The sequence below is a fragment of the Thermobia domestica genome, chromosome 17 (assembly GCF_964235325.1).
Source record: "Thermobia domestica chromosome 17, izTheDome1.hap1.1, whole genome shotgun sequence".
In the NCBI taxonomy this organism is placed as follows: Eukaryota; Metazoa; Arthropoda; class Insecta; order Zygentoma; family Lepismatidae; genus Thermobia; species Thermobia domestica.
This window is the reverse complement of record NC_137470.1, coordinates 86,457,918-86,478,435: the sequence shown is the minus strand read 5'-3', so window position 1 is coordinate 86,478,435 and position 20,518 is coordinate 86,457,918. Positions and strand designations below refer to the sequence as shown.

Sequence of the window (20,518 nt, the reverse complement as noted above, 5' to 3'; positions counted from 1 at the left end):
TTTCGATCCACTTCCCGCAGTTTTTCTTAACCATGAACAATTTCACATTTTGAAATAACTTATTGTTCAACTCCAGGACATGCCATGGGCCCCTCATGCACCAACCTTTTATGGCACGCCTAGAACAACAAACCTGTTCATCATAACTGTAATCTTTCTTCTGGCTATATTATCTTCCTAATATAGACCCACAGCGCTTGAGCAATTCCAGTAGTTTCTAAACAGCAAGCTCTCAGTCAAATTCGTGCTTCTTCTGTAACCATGCAATCCTCTTCCCAGATTTGGACGTCAAACTTGAGAATGACTTTACACATCAAATCTACCAACAGTTTGCAATACTAGTCTCACCAAATCAGACGTTCCTTATTCTATCCCTTAGCCATTTCTGATACTGTATTTTTTCCACCTCATCATCCCTTTCATCAGCGCTCCCAACCGAGATACTCCTTAACTTTATTAGTCAATAAATAAGTCGTGCAAAAATAAATTTAAAAAATATGTATATTTTTTTTTCGAACTTGCTTAACCCATACTCTCCTACTCTGAGAAACCGGAAAGGTTTTTCCTATCCGCCCTAACATGGTTTACCGAGGACAACTTCATTGCAAGAATTGAGCCTTTGAAGACTCGAAGTGCCAGAAACTCAGATGTAAAACCTGTCCGACATTTGATACCAATTTGACTTTCCAACACCGAATAATGAACTTTGTATGTACTTTCTATCATTGCGATGTTCGGTACTCTTCCAAACTAATTAGATTCTTAAATACGTCCACTTTCTAGCTTTCTATCTCTTAAATTAACTCGTTTTTCGATAGCCATCAACTGCCACGACAGTGCATTTAGCCACACCTTCCTGTCTAAGCCCTATCCCCAGACGCTTCCATGTCTCTGAGAAAGATATGGGAAGGCACTTAACCTGGCCTTGTATTGAGCACAGGAAGGATAGCCAAGCTAAACCGAGGAGTAGTACAAACAGGAAGCTGTGAACAATAGAAGCAAGCTTAGTGCTGTACATTCAATCGAGAGCATACGCAGGGCTGCAAACTGGTCAGTAAAAATCAGTATTTCAGGCATTTTGGAAGATTAAATGAAAAATTTTCAGTTATTAAACAGCAGTTTAAATGTTTTGCATCGTCTGAACCTAATGACGAATCATAACAGTAACTGAGCTCTTGTTTAAGTGCTTGATTTGTTGTCGATTTACGACTATCTAGCAGGCCCACTTGAACAATAGGAAGGCCCAAAAAATTAGCACAGTAAACTGCATCCGTGAACATATGGAAATTGTTAGTGTGATTCGAATGGCACTGTTTAAAAATAATTTGTAATGATAAAATTAGTCAGAAATATATCACAATGATTTTTTCAATACATCAAAATATCTTACAAATAGCGCCATGGTGACAGCAACTTAAAGTTCATTTGGCTTGGATATCATTTGCAGCTATATGTCGTTTTTTTTTTTTTTTTAACCTACATTTCGGTATACATTTTGATAATATATTTGAATTGAAATATATGAGTACCTTTGAATAGTCACATGACTCATCTAAATCACATGCACTGAGTAAACACAAAAGGAACAAAGGGGCCGCGGTGGCTCAGTGGTAGAGCGTTCACCTCTGATGCTAGGGGTCACGGGTTCGATCCTAGCCCCCTAAGTGGACTTTGTGATGGACAAACCGTGTGCGTGGGTTTTCTCGGGGTTCTCCCGTTTCCTCCCACTTTCTTCATTCCACCATTTCATTCATTACTCATCATCACCGTCTTCTTTAGCCTAACCGGCATAACCGTGGGACGTAAAACTCAAAGATTTCATTTCATTTTCATTTCACAAAAGGAACAAAGAAACCGCTCCAGAAAAATATTAAATGAAGTACTGTTTTCACGATTTTACCTCATTCCGTCTTACTTCATCCTGTCCAAGTCATCTCTACGTAGATATTTTTTATTGCATAAATCATGACTTAAAACACCATGTAAGCAGCTGAACAGTGACCTATTATAAACAGACTACTATAACGTAACTTTCAACTTGTATATAGAACATACATGTATCTACTCACATTGTACCGGAAGCATATATTATGCATTAGACGTATTAATTACCTGGACGCGTAAAATGTATTTCTTGTCTCAGAAAGTGCTGTGTGTCAACGAGTAACCGTCCACTTTGCTAACTTATTGGGGGTTTACCAGAAAGACGACGCAAAGGCAATAACGCGAGGAAAATTCTCAGACTCCTTCCACTTGTCCCATTCCTTCCACTTCTTTCCTAAACATAGTAGACAATAATTGATACTGCCGGTGGATAGACCTCATAAAGCTAATAACTACACAAAGGAAATCTTTGTTGATTACAAGCTGTCCAAAAAAAGAAAGTAAACCCCTATTATATTATTATTATTATTATTATTATTATTATTATTATTATTATTATTGTATTTTATTGTATAATCTTATTGGTATATTGTTTAATATTTACATTAAGTTACTTGCCTATGATACTCACTGTAGTATTTTGATTCATTCTATGTAAATATTGCAAACTTTATTAACAATCTTACGAGTTTAACACATGTTTACAGCTCTTCGGTGGGGAGTAAGGTGGCAAGTTTGTGGATAAATAGATAGATAGATATAGGGTGAACCAATTATCTTGATAAGCCGTTGTAACTTTAAACTAATAGACAGATCACGTTGAAATTTGTACTATGCAAATACTAGCAGGGGGACATAGTTAGACATACTCTGCAATACAAACAGCCGAACACTGTTGCCAACCCAACATAAAGTTTTATATTTGCAAATGGCACTACGTCAGGTTGTTCCATATATCAAAACTACATGTTCAACGAAAACTTACAATATCAGACTCGTTGTGCAGTGTTGCAAACTAAGGACGCTACTGATCACAAACATCCAAATTTTGATGGTCTCAATAGCAGCAACAACGCAAGTGTGACGGACAGGGCAATGGAAAATAAAAGTACTTTAGTGTCTAATAATGTATCATCATATGACGGATTTAAATTGAATAGGAACAAAGATATGAGGAATATAAAATTTGACTTTTTCCTTGAAACACTTTATTTCCAAGAAATGCGTAGATAAGTACCTCATCCAATTGCATGGATGGCTTTAAATATATGTGCAGATCATAAGGTTGTTTACAGCAGTTTGATATCTGAAATTGGTAAAGCTTACAACACTGCTTAAAATTATGTAATTCCGAGAACTTGTAATTACACCTACCAAAAAGTATTGTTGTGATACAGAAGCAAAGGAAATCGAAATGTGTTTTTAAAAGTTCCCACAAATACGCCACTTTAAGCAATATATCAGATTCAACAATTTTTCCATAACTCGGGAATGGTTCATATCAGTGTTCCAGGCAGGCTAGTTCAGTCGTTGGACCTCTCCTGCGTTATCTTCAAACCGTTCACGGACGACGTTGGACCGATATGGCGGCGCAATATCCTGTTGAAAGACCGCAGTGTCAGGATGTTGAAAGGCCACAAATGGGTGGAGATAGTCTGAGTAGCTGACGATCCCTCGAACACGTTAACATGTCTTCCAGAAGAACAACCACGGGGCCCTTCCATGCCAGAAAAACGCGCCCTACATCATGACTGACACCTCCCCGCCATGACTCTCCTGCCATGCGGGATCAATCGCTTCATGCGGTCGGCGTCATACACAGTCAGGGTTTGCCCAAGTGGGCCCAGCCCGAAAAAACCCACCGGGTTTTTTCGGGTTGGACCCACCTTAAAACCCACCTGGGTTTTTGAGCTTTTTGTAAGTATATTGTTGGTACAACGAAGGTGATTACATTGAAAGTTATTTTTATCAGATTTTTTACTTTCCTGGGCGAATTAGATGCTTTCACGTTAAGGTATACAACAACATAAGACTTTTATAAACTTCTGAATGCACTGAATAAATTTTAAAAATAATTTTAAAAAAACCTTAGCTTGAGGTAATTATAGAACAGATTAATGTATAGAGTATGCTTATACCCTGTTTGAAGTAAGATATGCAATTTTATATTTTAGAAAATACTATCCGTGAAAAGTGTGCTCGCTGACTCGGCCATGCCGAGGGACGTTATTCCTCATCGGGTTTAAGGCCACGGGTGCTGGTACTACCAGTAAATATGTAGTGGTAGTGCATTAGTAAAACTATTAGTATTATTGTTTTATTACCTTTGATGGTAACACAAGTATTATTCAGTAAAATTTGGTTTTCCAACAACAACAGTTTAGTTTAGTTATTTGTTGCTACTCTTCAAATAAGCATTCTGCAGAATCAACACCTGCAATAGCGTAAAAATTATTGTCAAATTTAATAAGCTTAATGCTTGGACTTTCGAAGATTACGTAACTCTTACTATTTCAGATGCTGAATTCAAACTTCCTTACTAGTGGAAGTTTCGATGTCACCAAGAAAAAGCTGCATTTTCGAGAAAAAAAAAGTCGCCAAAGAAATGCTCGGGAAATTCCCGCAATTCAATGCACAAAGCGTCGCAACTGAATAATTCAACAATAACACTATTTATTTTAGGCTGGAAGATATTGAGTTTCATTTAAGACATTTTGAAACATTTACTTTATAAAATATGAATTATGTCTCTGTTAATTATTTTAAATTAATTTTCTGGAAAGAGCCGTCTTGCAACAAGTGCTCGGAAAATTCCCGTAATTGAACGCACAAAAGTCTCGGAAGTGAACTCCAACCAGTGGGAGCGGTTGGACGTTAAAAGTTTGTGTGTGGGTGGGAGGGGGGGGGGGCAAAACATGATCTGAATATTTGATATCAATGTTAGTTTTCCTGGTTGCTTGTAACACTTTGTTTGACGAAAGATTGTATAACTATTAGGATACTGTCTTTTTCAGTTAAAATACCGTATATCTTATTTCATATTTATTAAGTAAATTGACAAGAGCAACGCAAGTAGATACTAGCCCTTTGTACTCTTAAACAACGAAGTTCTAAGAAGAGATTTGATTCCTTGCTCATGAATATCTGTCTGGAAAATTGTGTGATCAGATTAGGGTCCTATTTAATAACAAATTTACAAAACAAATAAACAGAAAGGATAATATTAATCAAATAATCATAGTAATGAATAATGAGGCTTGTTTTGCAAAATTTATATTGAAACTGGAAATTAATGAACAACTTATATTTTTAATTCCACACATGCTATTATATGTGTTATTACTCTTAGAATGACAGTGAATTCTACAAGCATATGCTACGACATTTAAAGAAATACTTTTGCAGCTTCCCGAAACATGTTCGCTGCCATTAAGTACAGTTTTCACTTTCTTGGAATATATCAAAACTCAGCAATATTTAGATTCACTCCACATTTCAGTTATACAAAATAATCCTAAAACCTATAAGCAAGCTGAATTCACTAAATTTAATTGTATATACAAAACTGTATATGTACACCAATAAACCTAAACTCGTATATTACACTGCAAAATTAATATTCCTTACTGCAGTGGTGCCCACCCCCCTTATGTCCATGACCCCCCCCCCCCAATTGTATACCCGTAGGTGTTCTTCCATGAAAAAATCTTTTTGATTAATTTTTACACTCCCTCAAACATATTTATACAGATTTTTAAACCCCCAAATATTTCAATGACGCACTTTGCGTCATAGCCCCCCCTTGTGGGCACCCCTGCTTACTGAGCTCCTTGGTAGCTAAGCGGTTAGCGTACGCGCCTTTGATGTGGGAGACCCCGACTCGACTCTCGGGGAGAGGTCACGTGGTTCGGACTCCACGTTGATCATTAAGTCCACGTCTCATATAACTTCGCTACTGAACAGGATGTTAAACTGAAAAAAATCAAATCAAAATATTTCTTAAGGACTTCTTTTCTTGCAAAATGTTATCTCAATTCCAGAGCGGCTGACTAACATATCGAGTCCTTGTAAGAAGAAATGAAAATACGCTCGAATTGTGGCTCTCCAGTAGGTTAATTTTTGGGCCATTTTTAGTGGCAGTTCAAACGCAATTCCTGTAGCTTTCTTAATTCCACGGGAAGATAACCAATACGTACTCATGGAACGACAAATATTTTATCGCACCATTTTTAATCTATGAACCAATAATACATACAAAACTTTATATTTCCAAATGCAACTATATACATTAATGGGTAATTTCAAAAAAGTGGGGGAACTGCCCCCCTAATCGCCGCCCATGACTCCAACAATGAAACTATTTATTTTACACTGGAAAATATTCAAGTCGTATAAGACATTTTGAAACATTTATTTTATAAAATACGAATTATATATCTTTGTTTTACATTAATATATTTGGTGTTCATATTTGGCGAACGTCACTCAGGCTCCTGGGATGATTCGATCTACATTTGTTCGTTCGTCTGCCGGTACCCATATACTCCAGGGTATCACTTTCGGTCTTTTAAGTTTAAATTTTCAGGGTACAAGCACTAGACACACTAAATTTCCTGTATAGATTTTGGCGGCATACCAACGTAAAATTTCGGCCATGGCGGCCATGACGTAAAATTTCGGCCATACAACGTAAATGGCGGTCATTCTTTTTTTCAAAATAACGGATATCCACGGTAAAAAGTGCACTTTTTTGGACTTTTAAGTTGACATGTTCAGAGTAGAAGCACGAGACACTCTAAATTAGCTGTATATACTTTGGCAGCGATCCAACGTAAAATTTCAAAATGGCGGCAGTTATTTTTCAAAACTGCAGTGAATAGAAAATTATTGTGACAATTGTGACAAGTTGTGACTATGATAATCTTAAAATATAAACCACATTTTAACACTTTTACCCCAAAAACATTGAAATATTTCGAAAAAACCCAATTAAACCCGAAAAAAACCAATTAAACCCGAAAATACCCGAAAAAACCCACATGGGTCCAGGTGGGTTGGGCTTTTTCAAAAAAACCCGGGTTTTTTCAAACCCTGTACACAGTGCCTCCTATCGACATGGTATAGTTGATGCTGTGACTCGTCTGACCAAATGACGTTACACCACTGTTGCAGTGTCCATTCGTAGTGATTGGTGGCAATGTCTGATGATGCAGGGTTAGCAGTGGCACCCGTGTAGCGAGACACAGTGTCTACTGGGAGAAGTTTCTAGCGTGGCCAGTGTTGAATTGGGCAATGTTTTGTTGCACTGTTGCTCTCCTGTCTCTGTTGACCATTCGTCACAGGCGTCACCGGTCTCGGTCATTGGGGGCACCGGGTGCCCGATATGGTATCTGTTGTGGAATGTCATGCGTTCATTTACCCAATCTCGGTATACTCTGGACACAGTTCCACGTGGAAAGTCGAATTCCTGCATCACCTCCAAAATTTCATGTCACATGCGTTGGGCATCCACCTACCATGCCCTGTTCAAGTGCCATCAACTCACGGTGACATTGCATTTCACATGAATCACCCACAGAGCTATTTTCCTACTACGTCTCACAGATAACTGCAGCCATTGCGGAGCCCTGCAGGGGATTGGAACACGCCTGGTGTCCGCATGCTAATCAGTGACCTACTTTCCCACAGGGGCGGATCCAGGACCAACTTCTGGGGGGAGGGCGGTGGGTTGTCATACTGCTACTTAGAGCTTCTTTTAAGAGCTTCAAACTCTGGGATGGGTTTTATTTATATATATAAAATAAGAAAGTTTACTTTTCTGGGGGGGGACTGGAGGATTGCCCTCCCCCCTGGACCCGCCACTGCTTTCCCATGAGTTTTGCTAAGTCAATGTACATCGAACCAAAGGCTCGAGAGCAACAACTAGTTAAAAATAAATTATAGTCATTTGTCAGTCTCTGTCTTGTGTATATATAGAATCACACAGAACAAATGAGTAATCAACAAAAGTATTTCTGTTTCAACATGCACGGCAGTGCATGGCAGCCAGGTTCCGCGAAGAAAATGAAAACTGGCGTGCACTACCGTAAGCATATTATACACGAACGACAGTTTTGGGTAAAATCGCAGATTTCGAGGCTTTGTAAAAACGATACTATTAAGGGTAGAAACATGAAATTTAGAATGTAAGGAGATATCTCACAGATGTACTCATATGCTAAATCTCACATTACTACCTTCAACCATATTCGAGTATTGGACCCCCAAAATATGCAGTTTTCAGGCTCACTGACTCACTGACTCACTCATCAAATTGATTAGGTACTTCCCAATGAGACGTGAAACTTTGCATAAATGTACCCTATAACAACTTGAGTTTGTTAAAAGTCCGAAATCTGAGGAATATACTATGGGAAATTTTTTATGAGCAAAAAACTGTCCTTAGCCAGGAAAAAAATCGTTTCACTCACTCACTCATCAAATTGATTAGGTACTTTCCAATGAGGCAGAGACGTGAAACTCTGCACAAAGGTACCTTATAATCACTTGAGCATGAAAAAAAGTTCGAAATTTGAGGAATGTTCTATGGGAAAGTATTTATAGGCAAAAAACTGTCCTTAGTCAAGCAAGAAATCGTTTCACTCGCTCACTCATCAAATTAATTAGGTACTTTTCAATGAGATAGAAACGTGACACTTTGCATAAAGGTACCCTATAATGACCTGAGTATGGAAAAAGTCCGAAATCTGAGGAATGTGCTATGGGAAATTTTTTATAGGCTAAAAACTGTCCTTAGCCAAGCAAGAAATCGATTCACTCACTTACTCATCAAAATGATTAGGTACTTCCCAATGGAATAGAGACGTGAAACTTTGCATAAAGGTACCCTATAACGACGTGAGTATGGAAAAAGTCCGAAATCTGAGGGATATACTATGGGAATTTTTTTTTTTTATATAGGCAAAGAAATGTTCTTAGCCAGGAAAAAAATCGTTTCTCTCACTCGCTCATCAAATTGATTAGATACTTCCCAATGAGACAGAGACGTGAAACTCTCCACAATGGTACCTTATAATGACTTGAGTATGGAAAAAGTCCGAATGTACAATGGGAAAGTTTTTATAGGCAAGAAACAGTCCTTAGCCCAGCAAGAAATCGTTTGACTCACTCACTCATCAAATTAATTAGGTACTTCCCAATGGGATAGAGACGTGAAACTTTGCATAAAGGTACATTATAATGACTTGAGTATGGAGAATGTCCGAAATTCAAGGAAGTGCTATGGAAAAATTTCATGGGTGAAAACTGTCCTTAGTCAAACAGAAATCGGTTCACTCACTCGCACATCACATTGATTTTGTACTACCCAATGAGATAAGTTGTGAAACTCTGCATCAAGGTATTTTATAATGAGCTGAGTATGGAAAAAGTCCGAAATGTGACGAATGTGCTATGGGAAAGTTTTTATAGACGAAAAATTGTCCGTAGCCATTAGGTACTTCCCAATGAGATGAAGATGTGAATGTCTACACGAAGGTAGCTTATAATGGCTTGAATATGAAAAATATCCGAAATCTAAGAAATGTGCTATGGAATTTTCTATGGGCGAAAAACTGTCCTTACTCAAACAGAGATCGGTTCATTTACTCACTCATCATTAATTAGGTCCTTCCAAATGAGATAGAGATTTAAAACTCTGCATAATGTTACCTACCTTACGTAGTCACTTGTGTAAGTAAAAGATTTCAAATTTAAGGAATGTGCTCTGCGAATTTTTATGGGTGAAAAACTGTCCATAACCATTAGGTACTTCTTAATGAGATCAAGATGCGAAACTCTCCATAAAGGTACCCTATAACGGCTTGAAAATGAAATTTGAGGAATTTGCTATGGAAAATTTTTTATTAGCAAAAATAACTGTCCTTACAACTAGAAATCGGGAACGATTGCGTTATTGAACACATCATGTGCATAGTGATAATGTCAATCGTCTGGGTGGTCGAGTTGGTGCCCTCCTCGCTGGTCTATTGGCTACCACGTGCGCCTTTGGTGTATCGGGTCCTGGGTTCGATTCCCGTTGGAAGAGCCTTTGGAATCTTAACTCTCCTCGATGTTTCTGTGTTCGTGTTCCCGTCGTTCTAGGTTAATAGGGAAATGAGCTAAGGTCACTGAGAAAAATCCGTTATCCGGACAGCACTGTAGTGTACAAATGTACAGGATTCTTACGTTTACTACAGAAATCAATACTTAGCGTACGTTATCCATATGCTACATACGTACTGCCTTCTTTCCCGCTTAGATGTTACACAATGTCGTTGCAGGATGTCTGATATCTAACAGTCTTCCGTACATTACCGTACGTACGTCAGCTATAAGTTACATACGGCCATCTGTATGTGAGGTCCTGATGCCGAAAGTATGTTTATTCGGAACACTTATACGGAAAATATGTTTAAAATATACTTTTTCAGTTATACGTTTAGTGCACATTAAGTCCTGAAACTACAGGATTCACACATGTAACGAACGTTTTTACGTACGCCACATACATTTTTTCTCAGTGTGCGAGTAAAATAAGTGTAAGCTAGTAATAAGTAGTTAAGCAAGTTAATGAGGCACGTTCTGTGAATCAGTTAACTTTTAAAAATGTGGGCTAAGGCACGTACATACTGCCGTAAATAGACAAGGAAAGCCAACATTTTGTCTTTTTCCGGTGAATATTTTCCTTTATTACAGTCATTGGTATTAAATAGATATTGAAATTAATTTGATAAGTAAGATAATATAGAGGTGAGAATATTTAAAATTAATAAAGTTTTCGAAGAAATGAGAAATCCAATTGTTTGAATTTATATGAGACTAGCAACAAAATGTAACAGATTTCGTAAATATATTGGTACCACGAGTTATATTATAGTTACCACAGTCGTTATGTAAAAATGTTCTTGATGCTTCGTGTCTCTATCTGTGAACAGCGTGATATTCTCTTACGTATCAGCCTTTTCATCAACAGTGAATTTCGTGCCTTTGTTCTTCATACGATTCCCGAATTTGCCCTCCTGGGGGTTCGCCCCCACACCCTCGCCTATCCTCCGCCTACTTCCTTACACCTCTTAAGCTTACAATTCCCGTATTTCAATTTTCTTTTCCTATATCAACTATCTAAAAGATAAGATTTTGTATTTCAGGAAAACGCCTATTTAAATTTTACTGTTAGTAACCCTAAAGTCTTGGTCTGTAATTAAATCTAGAACAAAATCTCCGGGGATACCGGCAACAGTTCAAGATGAAAATACTGAAGCGAGTGATGATCAAAGACCCGACCTCTTCAATAACTACTTCTGCAAAACATTTACTTCCCTTCCCTCTACAACCCATCTTCCTCCTCTCCGCCTCATCTGTTCGGAAACCTTATCCAATGTCTCTACCACCCCAGGCGAAGTTCTGACTCTCTTGCTATCGTTATCTCCACATAGATCACTTGGACCTGATAAAATTAGTCCTCTCTTTCTCAACAAAACTGCTTCAGTTATTGCGATTCCTCTATCTATCTTATTCAATAGATGCTTCAAGGAAGGGTATTATCCCACCAGTTGGAAACTAGCTCACGTGACCCCAATATATAAATCAGGACTTAAAGATCATGTATCCTCCTATAGGCCAGTATCTCTTCTTTCTGTAATATCAATTATCTGCGAAAAAATAATCAAAGACAAGCTACTTAAATTCGCCTCACCTTACATCCACAGTTCTCAGCACGGCTTTCTACCGAAAAGCTCAAGTCTCTCAAATTTAAGTACTCTTCTCTCCTGTGCAGTCAAATGTATGAATAACAATACTCAGTTAGATGTTATCTACTTTGATCTCTCGAAGGCCTTTGATTCTGTTAGTCACATTCATCTTCTTCATAAGCTCTCCAATAGATTTAATGTACATGGTAATTTCTCTCTGTAATCACAAGCTATTTGAAGGACCGTAAACAGAGAGTTGTTCTTTCAGGGGCGACTTCTAACCCCCAACCCGTGATCTCAGGGGAGTGTCCTTGGGCCTCTGCTGTTTGTCCTGTATATGGATGATCTCTACACGCACTTATCAGCTCAACCAAGTGGCCTTCTGCCTTTTGCTGACGATTGTAAGTTATACAGAGAAATATCGTGTCTCCATGACACAATTGCTCTACAGGAAGACATAAATTACCTTATAAGCTGGTGTGAAATGTGGTACTTGGAACTCGACAGTAAGAAATGTGGCAGTATTACTATTACCTTGAAAAAGTCTCCAGTTCCCTCCACATACCATATCAACGATTCCCCTATCACACATTCTGCTAGTCACAATGATCTTGGTGTCATCTTTGATTCAAAACTCACATTCTCTGACCACATCTCCCCAATACTAAAGAATTCAATGCGCATGTTGGGACTTCTTTATCGATTCACCGAACTACGCACTGTTTCTTCATTAGCAACTTTTTATAAAACTTTAATAGCGCCCAAGATCGAATACTGCTCTCCCATATGGGCCATGGCAGTACCTACACATCTCTCCAGACTTGATTCTGTTCTCAATTTCTTCCTCGCTATAGTCCGCTTTCGTGTTCCTGCACTTCGATCATTATCTAAGAAGGAACTCTTGCAACATCTTAATATTCAGACTCCTGAAGTACGCAGAATTATCTCTGACCTGAAGTATCTACGAGGGCTATCCAGAAAGTAGATTACGTTTTGGAATAAAAAATCAACAAAGTATAGGAAACAAATTTTATTATATACAGATGAAAGCCACACACAAATACTACTTTTCGACATAGTCACCATTCAAATTAAGGCATTTATCGTAGCGATGTACGAGCTTGGAAATTCCTTCGTCGAAAAATTCGGCCGCCTGCGACTTCAACCACTTCGTTACCTCTTCTTGCAGCTGTTCGTCGTCATCAAAACGCTGCATAGCCAGCCACTTCTTCATTGCTGGGAATAGGTGGAAGTCGCTCGGTGCCAGGTCGGGACTGTACGGCGGATGAGGAAACAACTCCCACTGAAAAGATTCAAGAACTTCACGCGTGACATTTGCCGTGTGGGGCCGGGCGTTGTCGTGAATCAACAAGATCTTAGAGCTCAACATTCCTCTGCGCTTGTTTTGAATTGCTCTTCTGAGGTTTTGCAGCGTTTGGCAATACCTTTGAGCGTTTATTGTAGTGCCTCTTTCCAGGAAGTCCACCAAAATCACACCTTTTCTGTCCCAAAAAACAGTCGCCATCATCTTCCTTGCCGACATTGTTTGCATGCATTTCTTGGGTTTTTGGGGAGAACCTGTGTGCCCCCACTGCATTGATTGCAATTTCGTTTCACAGTTCACGTGTTTCACCCATGTTTCGTCACCAGTAACGATGCGATCGAGTAAAGAGTCACCATCCTTATTGTAGGCGTCCAAAAAGTGCAACGCTGCAGCCATTCGCTGATTTTTGTGGTCCTCTGTCAAGATTTTTGGAATCCATCTTGCACAAAACTTGTGGTAACCAAGCTTTTCGCTGATGATTTCGTGCAACAAACTTCGCGAAATTTGTGGAAAACTCAAAGAAAGTTCCGTTATTGTGAACTTTCGATTTTCACGGACTTTAACATCGACTTTTTCGACAAGTTCGGCAGTCACTTTGCTGGGTCTCCCACTTCGATCTTCGTCGTGAACATTGGTTCGGCCATTTTTAAATCTTATGACCCACTGTCGCACTCCACCTTCAGTGATAATGTTGTCCCCATACACTTCACACAGCTGCCGATAGATTTCTATCGGTTTACAGTTTTTTGCTGTCAGAAACCTTATTACTGCACGCACCTCGCAGCTCGCGGGATTTTCAATTAACGCAGATATTTCAAACCGTCACAGTATCTTAACGGAGCACAGCACGAACCTCTCACTAGCACGGCTAGATGCCGACTGAGCTGCGCAACGCTCTGACCCCAAGATGGCCGCGCTAGCCCCGCCCCTAGCGGACACAGACGAAAACGTAATCTACTTTCTGGATAGCCCTCGTACATAAAATAGTTAATGGAAACTTAAGATCGGAAATATTACTTCAGGAACTATTCTTACGTGTCCCTTCCCGCATCACCCGGAATACCCACCTATTCCATCTTGCCCGTCCTAGGTTGGCTATTATACAGAGGTCCTTTTTTTATAGAATACCACACTGCTATAATCAAGTAACAACTGATGTGGACATTTTTTCGAGATACCCAGTGTTTGAAAGAGCAATTAAACTAGTTTTGACGGAATAGTTTTACTTTTACACTCTTTTTTCTATGTTATTGTTATTGTTGTCTTGTTTTTTCTTTCATTTGTTAGCATGTCCCTGTGTAAAATGGCAAAGTTATGCTGTATCTGGGATTTGTTCAATAAATAAATAAAATGGTGATTTCTTCGTCTTCCTTTAGACTCCTTAAAAATTAAAAATATTCTATTTTAGCAATTTTCCTGTAGGTTAGTCCCGGGAGGCTGCAATAAATAACATGGAAACGGTTTTTCTGTTCCCCATAAAACCACTCTAAATTTGAAAATTTTCATTATTACTGACTTACTTAGGTAATACTAACGAAAACGTTGAAGCATACCGAATTTCACGTTTCTGTTCCAATTTCAAGTACTAAAATATGAGATTGTAAGTCCAAAAAAGGCCTATTTAAATAGCATGGGGAATTTCTTCATCTCCCCTTTAGACTCCCTAAAAATTAAAAATATTCACTTTTGGCAATTTTTCTGTCGGTTAGTTCCGAAAAACTACAATCATGTCAAATTTAATCATTGTAGCCGTACAGGAAGTGCCCTATAATTTTGGGGTGTAAAAGGTGCCCCATATAAATACGTACCATGGGAAAGGTTTTTCAGTTCCCCATAAAACCACTCTAAAGTTGGAGTTGTTTATTTTTACTGAGTTACTTAGGTAATACTAGTGAAAACGTACAAGCATTACCGAATTTCAATTTTTTATTCCAAGCTCCTAAAACATGAGATTATATATATATATATATATATATATATATATATATATATATATATATATATAGATAGATAGATAGATAGATAGATAGATAGATAGATAGATAGATATATATATAGATATATATATATAAAAGACCCATTTAAATAACATGGGAAAATTCTTCATCCCCCTTCATTATTTCAACTTTCCACCTCAACCGGAAACACCCGTTTAATTTACGTCAGTTCATGTAGTTTTATATACAGTTAGGATATGTTGGTGGCAAATATTATTAAGTTTACAAGCTATTTGAAAGGTGTATATCATTGGAAGGAAAACCCGAGGCAGTATGAAACTGCACAAAATGCGCGTCATGTAATGAACTCCGTAATTTCGCAATGTGAAAAGGTAGAGAACAACTAAGTATATTGAAACACCAGCTATATCTAGTGATGTAGCACCGAGGATTCAGCATCAAGGGTTTTGGGCCTTGTTGATACTCTTCGAATTTAGGTAATAAAAAATGAGATGATTTTGTAGTTCGGGTAAATGAATTAGAATCTCGTTTGGACATAACTCTCTGACATATATTTAATAGAATAAATCCTACCCGCTGTTCTAGTGGCTAGCATGTGCGCCTTTCTTGTACAGGGTCTTGGGTTCGATTACCGATGGGAGAGCCCTTGGGAACTAATGTTGCATGTGAAACATTATGACTCCTTTAAAAATGTACAATTTTAAATTTAAATCCAGCAATATGTAACAATTGAGAATACCAATATACGATATTGACATGGTGAAGTACAAAAATAAGTGAAATATGAACAAAAACACCAGAGATGCAAAAAGTGCAGCCAAGTTCGTAAGCTTCAAAAAGTGTTGAGATGAGGATGGATGAGACAAGTTCCTTGGCCACTGCATCTGAAAGGAACACTGGAACTTGGCGCGAGGTGTCAAGGAAAATGATGGTAAGGAACCTTAGGGATAGTGGTGGTGGGCGTGGTAGGTTTGGGACCACCACCAACCTTAGGAATATCAACTTTGCTAAGGCGCTAAGGCACATATATAGTATACTCCAGTGAGATTGGTGGTTCGAAACCCAGACAAGGAAAACTTATATTCCTACACGAAGTGTCAAATTAAATGATGTTAACGAGCCTTAGGGATGGTGTTTGTGAGCGTGGTGGATTTGGGGGGCACCACTAGCCTTAGGGCTGAAATGTCCCGGCTGTGAAACTAGGAAGAGACATCTCAATGTATTCGAATATGTTAGACACCTCGCATCAAGTTCCAGTGTTCCTTTCAGATGCAGTGGCCAAGGAACTTGGCTCATCCATCCTCATCTCAACACTTTTTGAAGCTTACGAACTTGGCTGCACTTTTTGCATCTCTGGTGTTTTTGTTCATAACATTATTCATCTAAACTAATATGTACATAATTAAATCCTAATATGTTTTAGAGCTCCTTCGTGACTGTAATGTTAGCTTGGTTTGGTTGGATTGGAATTCAGCGACTCTTTCAGCACTAAAGCTATATAAGATAAGGATTTCGACTTTAAGGTGGAATCCGAATCACCGTAAGTCGTTCAAATTTCTGTGCTCTCCTACTAGGAATAGAATCCGTGACACTGCGTGTCAAAGACATGTGCGCTAGCCACTAGACAGCGGGGAGGGCATTATATGATTATCGTATATGAGGCTTCGGAGCGGGAGACATGTGTGTGATACTCGTGGCAGTTTGAGGATCGTCCGTGTCTTACATAGGGATGCGCTTGATGCTGAAATGAATGTTAAATTCCAAACCAGCCAAGCAACCTAACCTGATTAAAGGTAAGAAAAGTATTCGTTTCAATAAAAATATCAATGGAGTGTGGAAAATTAAAATGTGATAGGGAGTGTTGAAGCGTCATTTCCGTTTTCATTACAATAATCTACACTATTATACAGAGGTTATTCAGTCTACATTTGGTCAATTTCGACTTACCTAAAAATTTAGAAGAATCCATGGCGCCAGGTTCGTAAGTGCTCGATGTGTTTCCCTTGGTTCCTAACAATAGCCCGACAGCGTAATTTCCACTGTAGTAGGCTTCTCTGAAGAACTGGGAGAGGAATCTTGTCCCATTCCCTTTTCACTGCTTTCCAAAGTCCTTTCACAATTGTCACACGCCGTTTTCCCAAAGCCCGCTTCAGCAATCCAAATCCACAGTAGTTCATAGGACTTGCATCTGGAGATTTAATAGGTACCTCATTGAAAGGTATCACCTGTATACCACTTGCCTCCTCCATCTCCCTGTAGAATGCGAGGGACGATCGTGAGGTATGTGATGAGGCCTTGTCCATGTGAATGCGCACCAGATTGGCGTAATTTCCGTACATTATTGCAATCTCATTATTGGAATCCATTATTGGAGCTCGTAGATCGGCCGCATGATCTGTTCCTGAAAATACTGCGAATTTATTTTGCAGTTCTTCGCCACCCTACGAATCTTCAGTTTACCGTAACAGTAGCCAATAACGACCATGAGCCCTTTTGGGAAGGATTCTTTACAGACACGGACCCACCCTCTGAAGTTGTTGGCACCGTTCTCTCGGTACATGATGGCTATCAGTTTGCCGCAGTCGAAAAGGTAAATCCATGCTTCATCGAGTGTTACGACGTACATCCACCTTTGTTTTGCCAGATACCGTTCGTACAGCTTCCGGGCGTTACACTTTCGTTCCTTTTGGTGGGCATCCATGAGAAGATGGCCGCGAGCTTTCATGACTTTTTCCAGCTTGAGTTGATGGTATAACGTCCGGCTCACAGTCCCCAAAGACACGTCAAGACGATTGATTAGTCATACACCTTTGTGTTGGCAGATTTTCTTGCATTGCCATTTTGAGAAGTTTCCTCTGCATGGTGGAGGTGGCCTTGGTGCATTCCCGCTTCCTAGGCAACTTCGTTGGTGATCCAAATGATGGAGCTTCGTTGTCCTTGTAGTTTTTAATAACATTTTTTATTCCACTTAAACTGATGTTGCAACCATTCTTCTTGCACTGTTTTCTAATGACAGAAACACTAAAGTGGTCATCATAGAGAGCCGCAACATAGCCTTCCCAAAACCGGTTTAGTTTGGGCGGCATTTTGGTCACAGAGCGGAAACCCACACACTTGGAAACAAATTTAACACAACACTCACAACAATGGTCCTGTTTTGTGCGTTATTGTCGTCCGCGCGGAAAAAAACAACTCCGTTCCCAAGAAGCCACTGCACAACACTGCAGGACGCCACGAGCCAGGTCGGGTGAGTCCATTCTGCCCGGGAGGGTGAATGAACGAAATCGGCCAAACGTAGGCTGAACAACCTTTGTATAAAAGGGTGTTTCTTGGTAATTCGTGTCCTAAAGTGTCGTTCTATTTTAGCCTAGAATAGAATATCTGACAAATCCTTAAAATTTAGGGGATTAATTTCTGTATGTAAACTCCTCATTAAAAATAAAAGACCTGCTTCGTCGTTCCCTAATACCATATCTAAGGAAGCGAAGAGCAATTTCTATACGATTTAAATTTCATCCCTTTGCAAGTTAAGAATCTTCTGTATGTTAGTCCTGCTGGTCTCTTGGTTTTGTATGAGAGTTATTAACTCGAGGGTTTTTTCTTTTCTCACGCCTCTAAAAGCACAATTTCTGTTTAATACCCTGAGAGTTCCTGTCGATCTGTAATATTTGCTTTCTTCTACACCCCTCCTTAGCTGGTTTTCTGTTGCACGAAGCTAAATTTATCCATTCGCCTCCACATCCACTCACGTTTTGTAGGTTTCTGGAATGTTTGCATTGTTTCTCGTAATGTTCGTATTTCTACCTCATACAGTATGAGATTCCACATTTAAGGAGTTAACGTGTTCTCGGGACTTCAGAAAACATACCTTTTTTAATCCTGGATCCTTCTTTGTTGATTCCTGTCTCGTTTGTAGTTCTCGTGCACATTACAAATCTTCACCAATAATCAGCCTAATTATTTTTCTTTTAATCCTCGCTTCTAATTTCTACAGTAACCGAAATTCAGAACATTTGTTTGAAAAATTCGCACGATACTTATCTTTTAACTGCAGAATGAATCAATGGTCCTTTCTCTGAAGTTTCCTGCGACTAAAGAGATTTTCAACATTGCAAAACAAATTTTGTTTACATCACTTGAAACTGTAATTATGAACGTGATAGTACAAATAAATTAATCAATCAATAAATAAAAACCGTCAAGGAATCAGGTTATTCACGTTAAACTGTAGGTCTACTACGTATTGTATGCCTCGTATCTGAAAAGAAATTTCTAAAATAATAATAATAATAATAGTAATACTTTTATGTTTCAAGTAAATTAACTATTTTTAAACATAGACGAATATTGCTGAATGTCAATTTCTTTTATTTTTAGGTTGCCTTCACTCCTAAAGATGTTGTTGTACCTGATGCTCCTGGGTTGTTTACCTCATTTTATGCCAAAGGAATGTCATTGTTTGTGGACCCTCGCCAGTTCGAAGACCCAACACATTATGCCAGAATCATGGGCTACGATAGGCCATTGGACTTCAAGCTTGGTGTATCTGAGGATAATAGCAGTAGTAAAAAAAGTGAAACTAAAGTTGAAAAAAAGTGACTTTCTGAAGTCACTCAGTTATCGTGTTAATCGTTTTCATGAGTTTTTCTTCTGTTCGTGTTATATAATGTTTAATATTTCGTTTTAATCTAAAGAATGAAGAAGAGAGAAACAAGATCTGTCTTTCCAGAATCTGCTCTCAGATGTGATTAAGTATGTCTGTGATACATTGTAATCATATTGTAAGTGTGAACAGCTTTGAAGACAAAAGTTAATTTAGTGGTATTCTGCTTATGAGAGAGCGTCAGCTTACTTATGTTAGTATTAACCATGTTTTAAATCTAGTCTTCAATTGAAAAGCTACCATTATAATTTCCAAAATAGTTCTTATTTGTTAAGCTTTAGAACGACAGTAATTGCTTAGATTAAATTGCGTAACCGTTATATTCTAGTCCTTTAGTTTTTTTCAAGTTGCGTTACGGAATCCATTTTCCTGAATTCGGCATTCCTTGAAGTGTTCAAATTTATTTGAACTCTAATGATATTCTCCAGTTGTGGTTCTATAATGCTGTTTTTATTAAAATTGTAATATAAAATTTTCGAAGTATTTTTGTAGTTCAAAATGTGTTAAATTATTATTATTATTTTTTTTTTGCCGTTTTTGTTTTTTAATGAGTAGTCTACATTTTACAATAATATTTATTGCTATTATTTCACATAAACTAATTACGAATTAAATTGAATATAATTTTCTCGAATATGATTTAGTGTGAACATTTATAAGTGAAAGGAGTCACTTTTTCAAAAATCAACAACGAATGCCTTAATCGAAGTGTTACTTTTATTGGTGGGTCGAGGTTTTCATACATCATGTAGGTATATTTGATTTTATTTGGCTTTCAATAAAACAAGTCGGGAAATTTTCTCTCGGTAACAAAAACATTGGTGTCAAATGAACTTGTATATGGAACAACGAGTAGGAGCTGGAGTAAGGCTGGTGATGATGCTTCTTACCTTCAGCACATAATCTTTACGTTAGAGAGTCAGACAGAGAAAAATCCTGGTTTTTCCTCCCCTATGAC

At 38.3% G+C, this 20,518-nt stretch overlaps 1 protein-coding gene across 3 annotated transcripts in view; it reads left to right on the top strand.

Annotated features, from left to right (window-relative positions):
* Positions 1–20,058, top strand: part of LOC145673804 (transmembrane protein 70 homolog, mitochondrial-like) — a 53,719-nt gene extending 33,661 nt beyond the window's left edge. For 2 of the 3 annotated variants that reach the window (XM_081743568.1, XM_081743567.1), the window contains exon 3: positions 19,275–20,058. In XM_081743568.1, coding sequence (XP_081599694.1) covers positions 19,275–19,496 — 222 coding nt within the window. In that variant the 3' untranslated portion in view covers positions 19,497–20,058. The remainder of the gene's footprint in view (positions 1–19,274) is intronic. The other variant, XM_081743566.1, reaches the window with a different exon arrangement.
* Positions 20,059–20,518: the final 460 nt, after the last annotated feature.